Raw genomic sequence first — 17,581 nt, 5'->3', positions numbered from 1 at the left:
GTAGCCCTTGCAGAGTGATGGATGGACCGCTGCTCTTTACTTTTCTTGTCTCGTCACATCAAGCAAACTGCCCGGCCCTGCCAACGCCGTCACTCACGAGAATCAGTTGTCCTGAGCGTGTAAATTAGGTACAAAGCGAACCGTCGGAAAGAACGGAGGGGCTGAGTCAAGGTACCACAAGCTTGCCGTCTCCATTCCACTTCCTTCGCGGATTGCTTCATTTCTCCTTGTACAAACTCTCTGGCTGCGTTGCGTGTTCGAGGCAGAGTCAATCAAGACCACCCGCTGACAACATCCTGACTGACCCGTTGACAACCAACGAGCCAAATCGAACCCACTCGTGCCTGAGGTTGCCAGGGTCCGAGTCGAGCTGAGGTTCAGGTCCGCCGTTCTGCCATCCTATTCGGGAGTGTTCAATTTCGTACTGCCATCGACTCCTATTCAATTTGAAATAGTCTTAACCTTGCGATATTGTGCAGCTAACCTTTACTGTCTATTACGTATGCTGCGGAAACTAGCAGCTGAAGCGCCGGTACTCATCATTATAAAGCAGACTATTCATGGCAGGGTACAACTGGGCGGCCGACGATCGACCTGGGCCGTGACAGCCACCGATCACAGCCGCGCGAAGTGACTTTTACATCGCAGTGAGCATCCGGAACACCCCCAAGACGGACCAGCCCCGATCTCAGTGCCTCGGCTCGACGTCCTCCTACCCCCAAGAGCGGCCTCCGAGAATCCATCCCTGGTCTTGCCATCATCTGGTCAAGAACACGACCAACGGACCTAATCACTCACTACCCTAGGCGTCGCCTCTTGGCTATCACCATTTTTCTTCTGTGGCACTGACAAGCACCCTGGCTGAGCATCATGGAGAGTCATCAACCTGCCGCGTTCCCGCACAGCATGAGTCGCGCGTCCAAGGCAGAACAACATCAGCATGTTCCCGACACACAGGGTCGTGGGATGGGCCACGTAACAGTGTCATGAGCCCATGGCGCCTTCTCCTCCCCTTTCCTCCTCTCTTTACACCCCTGGCTCCATGGCTCTCTCTAATCTTCATGGTTCGGTGACGCCCTATGGAGAACGTGAAAAAGGGCCCTTGTCTCGTTCCCCGAAGTCCAGGGTCTTCATTCCACCCTTCCCGCATCCTTGACTATGTCACTTTTGAGCCTCTGGGTACAGAGTACAGAGCACAGAGCACGGATGTGCGGATACCTGCGACAATCTCTCAAGCGGTCCAGTTCCGTTTCCGCGCTCTAGCCGTGCCTCCACTCTCGCACGACCAAGGGATATGGCGCCTCAGAGTCGATTCAGCCGACCAAGCCTGCGATCGATACATGATGTTAGGTTTGCTGCTGTTCTGGTTCACATTGACATCACTACGTTACCGAGTGCGCCCGAACGCCGCGTCCCAACCAGGTCCCATGCGGACTTAGCTCAGCCCCAATTCCCGTCTCCCGGCCCCGAACTTCTTCGCGGATCACTCACTTCTCACAAAGGCCGTGCCCGAGGCGCACTGACTAGACAAACCAAAAACAAAAACAAAAAACAGATCACGAACTCCCGATGTCCGGGCCCGGCTCCGGAACGAGTCAGACAAGCAACACATGGGAGCCCGGGGGGGTTGAGTTCACCTTATCCACCTCAAATCCACTCATAAAAAACCACACCGAGTCGATTCATGAGGGAGCAATTTCGAGCCACACTGACGTAGGTCTCCGCAGAGTCACCCGTCTCCTTGGGCCGCGCTCTGACAGTGCCAGAGAGGCAATCGTTTCGCTCGGCGTCCCCATTCATCCGCGGACGAATGGAGCAACCTACAGCAACAAACGCCAAAAAGACCCCATCGGAATCTCTTTTGCGGCCGCAGTCTCGTAATCCCGCGCGCCCAGGCCTCCTGAACACTGGACGTATTGACAGCCAGAGCTTTTTGTAACCCTTACATGGGGGTGAGGTGGTGAGAGCACCTCCCGGCGTGTCGGCCCAGACGGCCAGCGGACCCAGTCTTGCCCGTTGTCGCGTTTTCCCTTCCAGGTCTAGCGTTTTTTGGGGGCTAGGGCCTGTCAAAACGGCTGTCAAAAGTCAAAGGTGACTGTCATCTAAGAAACTTCTCATCGTCCAAAGTTTGCGACTGTCCCTGGCAACAAGTCCCCAGGGGGAGGGGGGCACTGGGATACCTATTCCCAAGTGTCCTTGACAAACTTTCGAGCGCGTGGGATCGCTAGCATGGGCAACTGAACCTACCGTCTTTTCTAGGAAACAAACCCCCAAGAGGCGCGGTCGGAATACCACCCAAGACCCTTCAGTTTGATGAGCAGAAAACCTTAAGCCCGACCCTTCTCCTCGGCTTATGGCTCATAAACCTGATCATCCCATCAACGTGGTAGGCATCTAGCACAAAGGCTTAGTCCAATTCACCACCCACGTCCCTCTACCATGGTTGACGCCGTGTGCCGTCTCCCGCGGTCCGCTCTCAAGGTCCAGATCAGGCCAGAACCCCCATCCCACGAAACCATCCCAAGGTTCCTGGATCCAGGGGCTCGCAGCGGTCTTCAGCGGCGCGGCATGTATTCAGCACAACTCGCGGCATCGTCGATCAGCAGTCGCGAAGCCAGTCACCTACACGCGTCGCAGGATACGACGACCTCATGCCAGTGTACCTAACGGTCCCGAAAGTCTCAGCACCCAACCCAGAATCCTGGCCAGTACGCGGGCCCTCCCGCTCGCCCTCTCCTTTCGTGAACTCTCTCTGGACCCAGTTCGGTTCCCGCACGCCCTCTCCAGCACCCGCCCTCTCGCCATGGCCAATGATGCCCAACGTCCAGCTCCACGAAGCCCGAAAAAAACACCGGGAAACCCTTCCTCGTCATGCCAAAAAACAAGAAAATTGACAACTCTCCCTTGGTCGCTAATATTGTCGGGTTGCAGCGCGCGGCGCGGCATCGCATAGCCACCAGCAGAGAGCAACCCTAACGTGCGGCGCACGCGGAGTAGACTCTCCCACACCCCCCGTCGAACACGGCGCAGCGCATCCAACACATACGTACGTACTGGTTTCTATTTCTGCATCCCGGCCGTCCTGATGGCCACCACGAAACCATACCAGCGCCGCATCGCCTGTCATCGTTGGCACATCATTCGTTGTGGCCTCTCCGCCCATAGAGAGGGCGAGTCCGCTTCTTCATCCACCCCGCGGGACAACCACGGCTCATATACCGCGGCTCTCTGGCGCATCCCCCGGCCCTGGACGACGTGGACAGTGCAAACCCAACCCTCCCCCCCCGAACTCCTGTCCTGTTCAGGCCTTGCAGGGCTCATCACTCATTAACCACTGGACCTGCCTGGTTGGGCACGCGCTGCAACATCCCAACGGCCCCGTCGAGCCGCGGCGCGCTTGGCAACTGCGAGCTTGCGCTCCAACGATGCTTTGAAACGGCCCCGCTGGGAAGACTCTTCCAGCTGCCTTCGGGGCGAAGGCCGTTGGGGGGGGGAGGGGGGGGGGGAAGGCACCCCGGCGTCGGCGTTGCCAGCTCACGTAGGCTCCGCGTTCCTCCTATTGGCTCGCGAGGCAGTTCATGACACCCGCGCCAACAGAGACGACACCCCTTCAACGCCTCGCACGCCTACCACCCCAAACACGTTAACCATTGCAGATTCGCATATGCAGCGTGACGGGGAAATCGTTATGGCAATCGTTATGACAATCGCCCCGCTACCTGGAGACGTTGGCAATCACAGGCCTTCTCTTGACAGCCCGCTTGGTCAAGTGGTATTCGTCAATGGCGTTTCGGCCGCCTCTCGGGACAATGCGCGACGTCTTGCAGCCTCCGCAGGGCACTCTAGGCCGTCGCCTGCGTTTTGTCTTTTGCAAGAGTCGACTTTGAAGGGGCAGATTTCGGTCGATCAGGTCCTTTTTGTCGGCATAGTATGATGTTCCTCATAGGTATCAGAATCGCAGGGGCAAGATCGGGGTGGCTTGGTATCGTCGGGGAAGCCGCGAGTATGAGACTATTGCAACCTTGCGTGCAGGTGTCCTCGGGTTAACCGGCAGCAGCCACACCCTGGGACCCTAACAACACCGTCGCCGTGGCTCTGATGATACGGCAGAGTCGAGCAATGGTTCGCGGCTGCGTAGATTCGACGTAATGCGGCTTAGGTGATGAAGTTTGATGTGAAGCCTAGTCCATGTCCAAGTGAGCTTTATGCAAACGGGCTTGCCCTTTGGGACTTGAGAGCCAGCGGTTGCGCAGTGTTCAGCGCAAAACAATCCCAAAAGCCTGTGTCGTTGCGTGCAACATGCTAATATCCCGTCGGCAAGTTTTCAGCTGTTTACTCTAGCATCAGCAACTCCGGCTTCCACACCATATACAACACTGAAGTAGAGCCTGCAGCTACTGGTTCGTTGGCTTCCATAAGAGAGACATCGACCGGTGCCCGCAACCTTGTCCTCATCGCATGCGTGTGAATCCCGCATCACCGAGAAAGCCTTGATGAAGGACGCAGCCGAAAGAAAACAAGGCGAAATACGTGCTCCGTTTCTTTCCGCGAGGGGCACGACGAGTGCTGCATTCCTCACCGCGTCTATAGATCTGGCGACAAGCCTGGCCCGTATCCATCTCATCTCGAAAGTCGGAAAGCATCGTCAGCTTGTCCACGTTAATTCCGGAGCACGTCCCATGGCCGAGCCCGACGACGTCCGGACCGACTCAAGGCTCCGCGACGGGAGGCCGGCCTCCCGAGGCCCTCGGGCCCTTGGATTACTGTAATCATAGTGACCCCATGAGTATCCCATGAGCTCTGCACCCATACCCGGACAATATTAAGTGGGAAAGCCAACGACGAACGCGAGCTCCCCGGGTCTCCCGCCAGAATTCTTTGGGTTTAATGATGTCGAGGGGCGAGGAAAACTCAAACACTGTACACAGCCACCAATACCATACGGGGTAGGAGTTGGCAATGCAGTACTATGATACACTACAGTGCGGATGAGCCGTAGATGGAAAGAAGACTATCTCCGAGGTGTGGATAGGCACAAGAGATATCCGGCTCCAAACTAATCTCTGTTGAGCAGACAGTTACGATAACATAGCAGCATGGGAGGCAACGCTAACGTCGAGAACGATTATAAATCCGAAGCCTGAGAGCATTTGCTCTCACGGCAGATGATCTTCGACTAGGGGGTATTTTGGCCCTCCCCCCTCTTTGGGGTGAAGCTTCGCGGCCAAACGGGCTTGATTAACAAGTCGGGAAAGTAGCACGAACCGGGCCGGTGCAAGGGCAAGGGATGAAAGGGGGGGAGGGGCAGAGGACGTTACAATTTAGAAAAATTCGGCAAGCGGAATAACCGCCCACCATCGTTTCCACATAAACACATCCCAGTTAGTTTGCACAGCGCGTAACTGAGTTGAGAAAATGGGCTGATAATGAAACGGTCATGTTGGTGGCGAAATGACAAGAGGACGTCCAAACTTGCGCGGTTCTTCCTGTTAGGGTCCCCCCGCACTAGAGGGGCATGGGGGGGAGAGAAGAGATGACGCTTCGTCTCGGGCCGTCCTACAGGGACCGGGGCTCTTCCAAACTTCCAGAAAAGAGAAGGATGATCAGATGAAAACCGTGCATCGACGGCGTTGAACAGCACGGAACCTCGCTCGAGGAGCCGCTTGCATTGACCAAGTCTGCAAGGTTAGATTTGGCTGCAGTAACGAGGCGCCTTCGCGGTCGCCCGCCTGTACCGCTGGATTTCTACCAGCAAGGTTTGGGGAGCGCGGGCACTAGGAGGAACCACTCACTAAGCCATGCAACCAACCTAGGGCTGTTAGTCTATGTCAAAGGCCTCAATAAACACCATAGACACAAAGCCATGCATGGGCACATGATTCGGAAGCTCCTGATTTAGCAGGACCGACACGCCCAATCTCATTGGAAGCCACGAAAGGACGTCATCAAAGCAACGAGGCCGTGGCCGGAGAGTGGAGAGGGGACTGCCGGACTAGACGTCTTGTGATGGGACGCCGCAACCTGGAGCGACCGTCAATACCAAAGGCAGGTGTTGCCATGCCGAAGCCGTTGGAAGCCGCACCGTCCACCTGGAAAGTCTGGTTCAGAGTGGCGTGTTTTGGCGTGATGATCCGGAAATAAACCAGTGGGCAGGCGCCAGACAATGCGAGATTTGCAAGATCTGTCCACGCTAGGCATTTTCTGAGCGGGCGGCTAACGAAAGTCTGGCTGCTGGGGGGTTGGAGAGTAAGTCGACACGCCAACCGGGCCTGGTCGGCGCATCCGTGGTCTGTGACCCTGAAACTCGGGAGGCGACGACATCTTTTGCCGCGCCGAGGTTGCAAAGCTTCTTCCGTGTTGATACATTCTGGTTGCCGTGTCGCATTCGGAATGAAGGGATTAGTTAGCCACCCATACAACGACCCCATCTGGGTCCGTAGAGTCTGTCGGGCTGGACGCTTTCCACCTGAATCCTCGTGCCAAGTCAAAAGTCTTCGTTGTTGCTGCATGGGCCAGGATTAGCTGCCCTCAAGATGACCCAAGCGGCAGGGAGTTCACAACTACCTGAATGGTGTTTTTGAAGCCATGGTCGTTGGTCGTGCCGACTCAATCGCAACAGATATGTCGTCCTGCGAAGCAAGTTGGCGGACGTCGAGGAGTCGGCTGGGGGCTGGAGAGGGGTAAGTGGATATGCCCAGGCTCGCGTAATGATTGTGGCCGAGGGTGCAAGCTGCCTGTGTGAGTGACGAGCCGCTTGAAAAATCTGATTGTAGAATCACTCTCTTTTTCCTCCAAGCCTCCCAAGATAATGGTTTGGCGGCTGATTGGCCTTGGACAGGCGGTGAGGGAGGAAACAAGTGCTGGTATTCTCTCTCTCACTCTCTCATCTTCGAGTAAGCTTGTCAAGCCAAGAAAAGCCACAATGGGTAGATCTGGGAAATGAGAAAGGAGTGCAAGTAAGGTAAACAAACCTTTACCGCCAGTACCATGAACCACTTGGCTGGGCCCTGTCAGGCTATTGGCTCAACAATGCAAGACTGAACCCGGCAGGGCGGCAACTGATGTGCATGACACCAAAGACGACTGGGAAAAACACACCCAATCCCAAACTGACTCCACCAGGATTGGCTGATTTTTGAAACTCAGCTTTTGTTGTGCCGCCGCCACCTGATGTCAATTGTTCCGACAGGCTGGTAATGGTGGAATTGGAAGCCTTATTGGCTGCTTCTGATGCCGGACAAGATAATCGAGAGCCCCTAAGTGTTTGAACTAGCCTCGCCTCATCAAAGTCGGCCGACAAGGCGAAGTCGGAATATCTTCCGTCGTGGCGTCCAAAACATGCTCCGTAATTAGAGAGAAGGGTCCAGCGGGTAGTCTTAGCACACAGGAACATCGATCTGAGCTAATCGTTCCATGGCGCCACACAAACCCGCACACTCTAGTGTAGATGGCGGGTATGATCTGCCACCAACGGAGCTCTATTTGGTGTGCCCCGGAGTCCTCGTCTTCCACCTACCCGCTTGGGCAAGTGAGTGGTCGGAGTCTGGAGTTTCCGAACCAACCCAAGGTGTCCGTAACACTAGACTGCAACAGTAAACAAAGAGGAGAAAGCGGCCGCTCTGCACAAGATTAGAAACCTCTTCCTTGTCGATGGTTGCGCGGGCATCCACACGGAGGGGTAAAAGACATGTAACCGCTGCAAGTCATTCGTGACATGACGACACGAGACCGAGCTGTTGAGCGCAGCTGTCTGGCAGAGTTGTCAGAGTTCGTTCTGGAGGCCCCGCATCATGCAGAGAGATCCGTTTCCAGTAAGGTTCGGAGCCGGAACTGAGACTAGTTGCGTCGACAAAGTGGTATTCGTGCGGGGCTCATGGAACTTTTCGAGGGCTTGGAGCTGGCACCAACTCAAAAGAATGTCCGTCGGCTGGGAGAGCATCAATACCATGTAGAGTTGCTGAAGAATGCACCGACCCGACTGGTCAGCTAGTCGGTTTGGGGTTTCATCGCCGTGATCGCCGACGCTGATGGGCGGGAGGGTCAAATGCGGCTGTTATGCGGTTGGTTCTAACAGTTGTTGCTCGTTGGCCAGAACGATCCCACGTTGCTGTCTATCAATGAGTCGAAGGCTGGCTGATGCACCTGACGAGAACACTTGTTTGCTTCTGCAAGAACGTCTTCTACCATGGTGGATGTACGTGTTGCGGCCCACCTGCAACATTGGCGATACGCTTGATTGGACGCAAGTAGGCAAGCGGCATATTGTCATCTCTCACCTACCACGCTGTCGCAGCCGGTCTGCAGCTTGACTTTTGCCATCGCCATTATCGCCGCGGTGTATGCTGGACCCATCTGCAATGAACACAAGGGTAGCTGTAATTTCGTCTCAGGTGCAGTCAACCCTTTGTTTGGTTGAAGCGGAGTTGATAACTACCAGTTTTGTCAATCGATGTCGGTTGAGTAAGCATGCTTAATCGTCTACACGAGGCGACGGACGGTTCTGGACTAAGTTCTCGGACGAGTTCGAGCGCACACACCCCTGATCTGAGTCTGTATTTTGATTAGGGTACCATCTTTCAGTCAAGACCCGGCGGGGTGGTTGAGAAGAGAGGCCGTGTTCAGCTCGCGTGGTTGAGGCAAAGAAAAGTAAATCGGGGGGCGAGGCGCCAGGGTTCCGTCAATCACTTACGGCCGATTCAGCCATATTTCCAAGCGAGGCTCCCGCCTGCAGCGCAGGGCAACTGTACCTAGGTGATATATCCGAGTCCCCGACACCGGCCTGGGCTGGTCAACCGGTCGCAGCAGCAAACAGCGACAACAGTAGCGACACAATCCACCTCGAACAGCTATGGGTGTCACCGGTATGCAGGTCGCGGTGTTCCGGTGGTGCGATGGTGTACAGCGGTGCAGCTGCGGGGTGGCATAGTTGAATGGCTGTGCTGTGCCATGCAGATGGCAGGCGGCCTGAGTGGTTAAGCGACGGTTCTCTTCCCCTGGCTGGCTGGCTGGCCAGCTTGATGGCTAGCTGTCTGTTGGCACCGGTCCCTGGGAGCCGTGTGCGCGGTCTAAGATCAAGGCAATGCGTCGTCTGTGTGGGTGCGTCCACGTCTGGGTGCGCCAGCGTTTCGTGTTCGCACGTATGATGGTAGAGCCCCAGATTGACGTCGACGACGACGACAATAGCATTCGACGTTGACACGGTCCGCCGAGTTTGGCCGCTAGTGGAACCAAAGGTGAGTCGACATACGGGCACATCATCCAACGTACGCATGGCAATAAGCAACGATGGCGTGGAACTGCAGATGGAACAATTGTCATTTCCACCGAGGCAAGAGAGACCCATGGCTGGCCTATGCGTGTCGGCCAAGGTACGTGTGAAAGTGAGCAGGCATCCTGTGCACCTGCGGTGCAAGTACCTGTATCCGTCATAAGGGGACGGCATCGAAGGCAGATACACTGAAGCAGGTCAGCCAGCCACGCAGGGTAGTTTTGCGATGGCGGTCTTGGTGGACTGGCGCCTTTGCTGGCGAGACTTTGCGGGCGGTGATGTCTGACCGCTTCGTGCGTTGATCGATCGGGGTTCCCTGACGCTGCTTTCGTCTCGAACAGGCGTTTTCCCAATGAGCCGGTTCGGCTTTCGCAGTGGCCGCCCCCCTGTTTCCCTCGAGTCAAATCTCTGGAGAGGCAATTTCTTGCTCTCCCAGGCAGAAAGCGGCGGGCAATTACGCGCCGGTGCCAATGCTTCGAGAAGGAAAAAGCATGGTGGTGTGACCGCTCGGCTGGGAGAGCAGGAGGAGTACGCCGTGTCGTAGTAAGTGTGAGAGATGTGTTTGTGAATGCGGCCGTAAGATGAAAGTGGGGGGTGGGGGGGTTGACTGAGATGCAGGCCATTTACGCGTGGAAGCCGCCCGGAAAGTCTCCTTTGTGACGCTGGGAGCGTGCTGGAACCGAACATCAGGCTGAGGCCCGGGCCAGACCAGATCGTGGGCAGGCGAGATGCACGCCCTGGGGAGGCACGCAGTATCCGTCGAGTCTCGAGATTGGATTCACCCGTTCACCAGTCGAGGCCTTGTTCTCGCCGTTCTCTACCTAGACCCTGCCCTCCTGCCGCCTGGGCTGTTCCTGCCTCCGTCGAAAGCAAGGAGAGACCTGGCGACGGGAGGGAAAGAACAAAGGGAGTCGGGGTCGGGGAGTTCGGTCTTTCCAGCGATTACAGAGTGCGTTTGGCTTAATTATCTCCACATTTCGCCTTCCCGCGATAAGGGGGGAACTACAGGTACTACGACAGTATGTATGTATGTATGTATGTATGTATGTATGTAGTTGGCTTCCTGGGCCTGTCTGGTCCTCTGTTCTTATGTAATCCGCGACCTTGTTTGTTCGGTTTTGTGCTGGATAACTATGTATGTGTTTGCAGTGCTTGCGCCCGTTCTCTCGCCCCGGTTGTTTGGGCTAGGGATAGATTGACTGATTGATGGATTCGTTTGAATCTCGTTCGTCTCTCGTCTCCGCGAGCGCCCTGACCTCATCGTGCCCAGTGGACTCGCTTCGTTTCTCCCCCAAGTCTCAAAAAGCAAAAGCGATGGGAGCTCCCCAGTGGTCCCTCCCGAATCCCGGCTCCCAGCTCTCCCAAACTTGAACCCTGCAAGCTCCACTTAGCCGGCCGAAGACCCACCGTGATCCCAGTTCCGACGCCGAGAAACGCCCAAAGAACCAACGCATAAGAAGTGGCTAGTGCACACAGCAACCAGAGACGTGGGAATAAACGGGGGTATGGATATCTTTTGCGTTTTGTTCGGTTGGTGCGCTCTCGCCTCCAGTCTCCGTACAGTGTGTCCACCATGGAGAGAGGTTATCCACCGGAAGCTGGCCTACGGAACGGGGTGTGATTTTGGGAGAACGAACCCCGAGAAGCCTCTCCATCGCAACAAGGCTGGGATTGAAGCAAATAGGACCGTTAAAAAAAAAAGAGAGAAGCACCGGCTGGGCAAAGGGAAAGGGGAAGGGAAAAGGGAAACTCTGCCGAAACGAACGCCCGTTTATTTGCCAATGAGGAATCTGACCCCCGATCGACTCATCTGACACGTGCTGACAACGAAAGGAGCGGTAAGCACCTGAAGAACGAACAAGCAGGTTTACATCATCTTTCGTATCCCGCCTGTTAGTACGGAGCATTTCCCTTACCTTACCCTCTCTTGCCTCGTTGTTGGTGCTGTACCTTTTGCTTGGGCTGTGAAACGGATTACGGTAGCTGCCCCATTGACGGTTGACTCTGGCCTGGGATTGGGGATGAGCTGCTGGGATTACCGTCGGCCGACGCCCGGAAATAAATGATAACCACCGTAGGGCCCCCAAGGGGCGAAAAACCAAAGGTCAGGAGCTTTCTGGTGTGTTTGGGCGCGAGACATGGGAGCAGCAAGGGACGGAGGACGGAGCGTTTCTTGCCTAGTGCGGAACCAAACATCTTACACCGTGAGGTATCCGTACGGAGAAGATCTGTCGCTCAGCGGTCAGCGTTGTGTGCGCGCAATGTGCTAAGCCATCACCCATATTCATGTTCAACTGTGCAGGGCATGATGTTGCGACCGCAGCATCCATACGGAAATATCCCCCAGGGTTGAAGGGATCTCACGCCGCTCCTCACGATGCCGACGGATGGAAGGGCTTTCGTGAGTTGAACTTTGATTCGAGGATGGCATCGTCACATCACCGGTGTAATGATGAGGCATGGATGGAGCTCTGATGTCGAGGAAAGGAAATGAAAGAGACCAGACGCCGCGCAAGTTATGGTACGGTCCAGAATTGGGCTTCTTGGAGAGCGAAGCATGCGTACCTGACGTTGATTGCCTCTGCGGCGACCACGCGCTCCCCTCCTCGCGTATGTGGCATGTTTCTTTTTGGGATACTAGGTCCGACATGTCGTCCCATTCGCCTTGCGTCCAAGGGGGCTGGATCGATTCCAATGCGGTGAGGATGCCTCAGTGCAATACTTAACCCCTCTCGCAAGCGTCCAATCCCATGGCCGAGCATGTCCGCAGCTTCGGATACCAAGACCAACGAGAGGGGCCCCTTGTTAATCTGGTCTATATCCCATTGTGGTTTGACGTTTGAGATGAGGCCAGAATGGGACAGCCTCCCAGGCACATCGTGAAGTTTGAGCGACAGGAGGAGGAGGCGGTGATGAGCCCCTGCTGTTCAAACAATCATGCATTTCCCTTTCCCTTTTGTATCCTTCTCCCGTGTCTCCTGCGTCTTACATCGCATCCGGACTCCGTTCCCTAGTGGAGGAGAGAACCTCTGGCTTGGTAAGTAAAAGAGGATCAACGATGGGGCGCCGCCGGGGAAGTGTCCATTACATCTCGGTCCACACAGAGATTGCACTTGTTCTCCGTACCCGGTGCGGGACGTAGGTAGGAAAGAAGAGAAAAAAAAGGGAGGCCCGTCCGCTAATCCTCTTCGGGCCCGGCTGGCTATCTAGATACCCGTCAACGATGGCGCGGGTAACGGCACAGACTCTATTTGCTTTTCTCCCTTTCGTCCGATGGTGACAACTCAACGCAAGCTCTCCCATTTGTGTGGACGATGTGAGCAACGTTGGTCGGTCGGTGTCCTTGATGGGAAAAACTACAGGAAAAGAAAAAAACTTTCCGGGCAATTGATGAGCCGGTCAGACGTTTGATCCGAGGGTCTGGTTGCTGGTTTTTCTTCAACACCGTCCGCTCCCACACCAGTGTGTCCATTTTAACTCTCCTCACAATCCTTCTCGCAGGCGACGGCACCGTAGTGAGACATCACACGTTGTATGTACGGCCGACAGGTTGGTTGGAATACTGGGGGAAGGGGGGGCGCCGTCATAGTAAAGTTAGGATTTGAGGTCGAGGTTTTAATTAGGTCCATTGAAGACAAGCCGGAGGAGGCTACCTACGAAAGGAGAGGCATGTTTGGGTCGGTCCTTTTGCATCAGCCCTCTTTCTCCGTGCCCCAAGGCCAAGCACTATGGGGAGACCTGGGCATGAAGAGGCGCGCTACTCGAGCCACTAGCTGTTTGCTTACCGCCCTTCTCTTGGAATCGTCCCTTGAGTGCCTCGACGAATTTGCAACAGCGTGCTGTGCCGAGCCTCTTAGCGCAGGCGATGATACGGGAAGCCGCAGTTGCTTGTCCAGTTTGTGGTTTGTCGCCTCCGAGAGGACTTGGACAGGAGTTTGTTGGAAGAAACCCATCGTCCTTTGCGACCGTCAGCCTCACAGCCTCTCTGAGCCTCCATGCCATGCATTCATCTTGGTGATTGGATCCCAGGCCTCTGCGTTGCTGGTGCTTGTGCTTTTGCTTCATGCTTCGTGCCGCAGTCCAAGGCACGATGGTGGTCTTAGCTAAGACGTGTATCACGGATGTAAGACTCAGGAACGGCAAACCTGTAAATCCGAGGTGGCTCTAAACAACAAGGCAAACAAGGAGGTCCCCCCGAGCGAATTGGCCCCGGGCATATTCGAGAGCAGCTCCGTGCGAATCCCCGGGCTTGAATTGTCCCATGGGACCCCACTCCTTCCCATTCCATCTGAGTGTGTCTTTCACGGCCAGGGATTGTCCTCGGTGCTGGGCGTTCGACAGGGTTGCCAGGGTCTGTGTTCCCACCCGACATCACGACCTCCCCGCTCCCAAAGAGCAAATGGACCCGCAACCGCAGAAACCAGAAAAGCTCGGACAACCTTCCCAATTGGAAGGCACCAGGCCCCCCAGCTTCTCTGGGCCTCGCCTTCCCCACCCATGCTGTGCCAGCCCTTGATCTCTTCCAGCACGCCCACTCGTCGCCCCTCCCCTCCCCTCTCTTTCAGTCTCCCCCCCTCTCCTTCCCACACCCCTCCCCCGGTCCCAGTTCCCAGCACCTGTGCTAACGCTACTGGGTGCCCAGATGATGGACTGTGTCTGGCTGTCGAGTGTCTGTCGCAATTCTGGTGTCCTTCTGTCGGGAACGGTACGTACCCCTGCAGCAGTCTAGCGCACACTGCGTAGCACCAAGCACCAACACGCCGGAGGAGGGGCCCGCCCAATAGGTGGGTCTCCTCTCCGGGATGGGACCACTCGCTCGCTTGAGAGGAGCCACTGGAGCCACCGCGCTGTGACCAGTGACCAGTCGCCCAGCGAGGTGGGTTTTTAGTGTTACCACTGCACTGGAGTCCACGTTTGGGCTGGCCGGTCTGGTCTTTTGCCTGGCCGCCGCTACGGTGTGTCGTGGGTGTGTGGTGTTCGCTGCAACTTGTGCTGCTGCACCTGGCACCTCGCTGCAAGAAGTAGAGAGAGAGCGAGAGAGAGAGAGAGAGGGGTCTGAGACTGGACTGTTATTGGCGCTTGCTCCGAATTGGATTGGCTGCGTCGTGGAGCTGCAACCCGAGAAAGACCCTGGAGACACTGGGCCGGAGGAACAGCCCAGAGAGAGAGAGAGAGAGAGAGAGGGAAGGAGAGAAGGCCTGGCATGGCTAGGTTACCTGTGGCATTGGCACTGCACTCTCTCACACTGGCACCTGCCTTTCCACCCACGGCTAACCTTTCTCGACGCTAGTCTCCTCCTCTACCTTGCCTCTTAGCACCTGCACCTTGTTTTCCCACTTTTTCCACACTTCCTTTCAACCACCTCCTCCCCGTCCCGTCAGTGACTTCCCGTCCTTCTTCTTCCTCGTCCTTCCCCCTTCTTACACCACACCCTCCTCCTTCCCCGGCCGACTCATTCCGAATAACAACCAAAAACCTTCCCTCGTGGTTCGACCTGTTCTCTCTTCCCCTTTGCCTCGCCGTTGGGTCATGGGAAGCAGAAGATAGAATTGCCTTGCCGAGCACCTTACCTTCGCCGGATATCACTTGTTGAATATCCCTACTCGCAATCACCGACAACGATCAACACCCCCGTTCTCGCCTCAGTCGCCGATCCATCTGTGGACTGCACGAACCACACACCCAACCATCCCGCATCGCCTACCCCGTACTTGAACCTCGCGCCACCCGGTTCAATCTTCGATTGTAGAAAACCCCGACAATTCGACTTCTCTCGTTGTCAGGCACAATTATTCCTCTTGCACCTCGACCAAACAACCACAAAATCCTGGCCTTGTTCGGTTGGGTTTTAGTGCACTGCAGATCACCCATCCCCCAGGGAAGCCCACAATTGACCTAGGATCCCACGTTACCCAAGCCAATCAGTCGTAAACGTCAACATCACCAAACATGAGCTCGCCAGCACAGGCCGGACCTTCGGTCCCGAAGGAGAAGAAGGGACTTGGAAAGATTTTGTCTCGCGCCAAGACCGTCTTCAAGAGAGGCGATGGTTCCTCCAAGCGCATGTCGACTCTGTCCACCGCCGGCCAACAGCCTCCCGCTGCCACTCCCGGGTAAGCATGATATTAGCATTCGTCGTCGACCTCTGTTCTTCAATGTGTCACCAAACCGTCTGCGTTCCCCGTCTAACATGCATACAGCCAGTCCACTGCCCCGGCTACCGAGCAGCCCGCCGCCGCCGCCGCCACTACCACCAAGGAAACCGCCAAGAAGGAGGCTCCTAAGAGCAAGTACGAGGACCTCGAGGGCGTGGTCAAGGTGCCCCGAGCCGAACTGTTTGAGGAGCGCGCGAGGAAGCTGGGCGAGAGATTTGGCCTCGAGATCAAGCAGAGCGAGTGGATTTCCACCGAGGGCACCGCTCTCCGTGTCGAGAAGCCCATCCGCATGCGCGTCCACCGAACCTGCCACAAGTGCAATGCCACCTTTGCTGCCGCTAAAGAGTGCCCCGGCTGCCAGCACGTCCGTTGCACCAAGTGCGTCCGCCACCCGCCCAAGCGGACCGAGGCCGAGCGCATCGCCAGCCGAGAGAAGCGGGCCGCCCTCCTCAAGGCCCAGAAGGAGAACGCTCCCATCGTCCCCGACTACTCCTACGATGCCAAGGATGCAAAGGCCATCGTCCTCAAGCGCCCTAGCAAGACTGGAGGACAGGACCTCATCTACAAGAAGCCCCGCCAGAGAGTCAGGAGAACTTGCCACGAGTGCCAGACGCTCTTCACTGCCGGCAGCAAGACTTGCTCCAAGTGCAACCACAACCGCTGCACCGACTGTCCCCGAGACCCGTATGCTTTCCCATATCACCTGGTGAAGACGCTGAATGCTAACCATATACCAGGCCCAAGAAGGACAAGTATCCTTTCGGCTATCCAGGCGACGAGTTCGGACCGAATGCTGTGCCGCACCACGAATGCCACAAGTGCAAGACGATATACCCTGGAGGCGCAGCCGACGGAACCGCATGCAAGAAGTGTCAGCATGAAAAGTGCGGCGATTGTTCTCGTTTGAAGCCACGCAAGGTCGAGCCAGAACCAGACCCAGAGATTCTCAAGAGCATACAGGCCAAGATCGAGAGTCTAAAACTCAAGTAATGCGATAGCCAACATGGTGCCCCATACCGTTTGACATTTCGAACTCGACTGAAGGCGTACGGGCATGGTGGGGTGAATAATGTCTGAGTTGATTTGGGGCGACAAGCGAGTATGCGACATTTCCTATTCATCTTCGATCCCCACGGGGCGCACGTTTTCATCCGATTTCTTCCCGTCGAACAAGCATCCATCATTCCTTTTTTATTGCAAAACTACGAAACCACACGACCATCCATCATCTGCATCACATCACACGTCTTCTATTCGCCGCGGCCACCGTTCCTCTGCCTCGCCCATTGACCAGAGGGATGACGAAGAACATGAAGCCTTCGCGCACTATGCTATCATGACCCAGCACCACTTCGACCACACCCAATGAACCGTTTCCTGCCGACTAATGATCTCCACATACTGCATATTCCTGGCTCACGAAGAAAGAGAAGAAGAAGAAGAAGAATAGAGAGGGGAGTCGTACCCGGACGCACCTGAATTGGGAGGAGGGGGTGGATCAGGCCATAATTGCGAAAGATGGGACGAATCGGAGTTTGGCAGTTGAAAGAATAAGGCGAGGAGTTCAGCGACATTGCGTCAAAGATGAAGTTGCATTACAACGACAAAGAAAGGAGCAATGTTGTTGGGCGGACAGACGAGAACCGACAACACGGGTCAGATCAGGTGGCAGACTTATAGCTGTGCGGAAGGCGGATTATTCCTTACTTTCCATCTCATCATCATTACCATCACCTTCTTCCCATCTCTCACGAACCATCTATATTACTGCAAAGCCCTATACTCCAGGTATAGGCTTTTGAAACTCAGAACCGCTTTGGGCACTCTTTTGGTTCTATGGACCTTTCAGTTATCTCCGTGAACTGTCTGTGACGTATCATCGGCCCGAGGACCGGAATGTGTGTGTTTTACACTAATGCCCTCAAATGACCTATAGCGAGCACGTCGATGTCCGACGGTGTCACGTTGTGTAACGTAACTTGTGGGTGCTTGGATTTGCAAACTATTGCAAGGCAAGAATAGTGTAAGACGGTGAGGACAAAGGGGGAAAAAGCAAGGTGGCGGACGGAGTGATCCAATGGCACACTGGTACGAGCGGTCCCGTCAAGTCGGACCAGGCTGGTCAGCACAGGCCATTTAGGTGGGAAAGATAGCCGGA

The 17,581-nt window shown here is 55.7% G+C and overlaps 1 protein-coding gene across 1 annotated transcript; it reads left to right on the top strand.

The window, feature by feature from the left end:
• Positions 1-15,217: 15,217 nt before the first annotated feature.
• On the top strand, positions 15,218-16,413 carry ColSpa_08784 (uncharacterized protein; the record flags this gene model as incomplete). Its single annotated transcript, XM_049274996.1, has 3 exons — positions 15,218-15,381; positions 15,469-16,107; positions 16,161-16,413. The coding sequence occupies 3 exons, from the start codon at positions 15,218-15,220 to the stop codon at positions 16,411-16,413; spliced, it is 1,056 nt and encodes a 351-aa protein (XP_049130953.1).
• Positions 16,414-17,581: the final 1,168 nt, after the last annotated feature.

This window comes from Colletotrichum spaethianum (assembly GCF_022836535.1).
Source record: "Colletotrichum spaethianum MAFF 239500 DNA, contig24, whole genome shotgun sequence".
NCBI lineage: Eukaryota > Fungi > Ascomycota > Sordariomycetes > Glomerellales > Glomerellaceae > Colletotrichum > Colletotrichum spaethianum.
The sequence above is the reverse complement of the archived record's forward strand: the minus strand, read 5'-3'. Positions and strand labels throughout refer to the sequence as shown.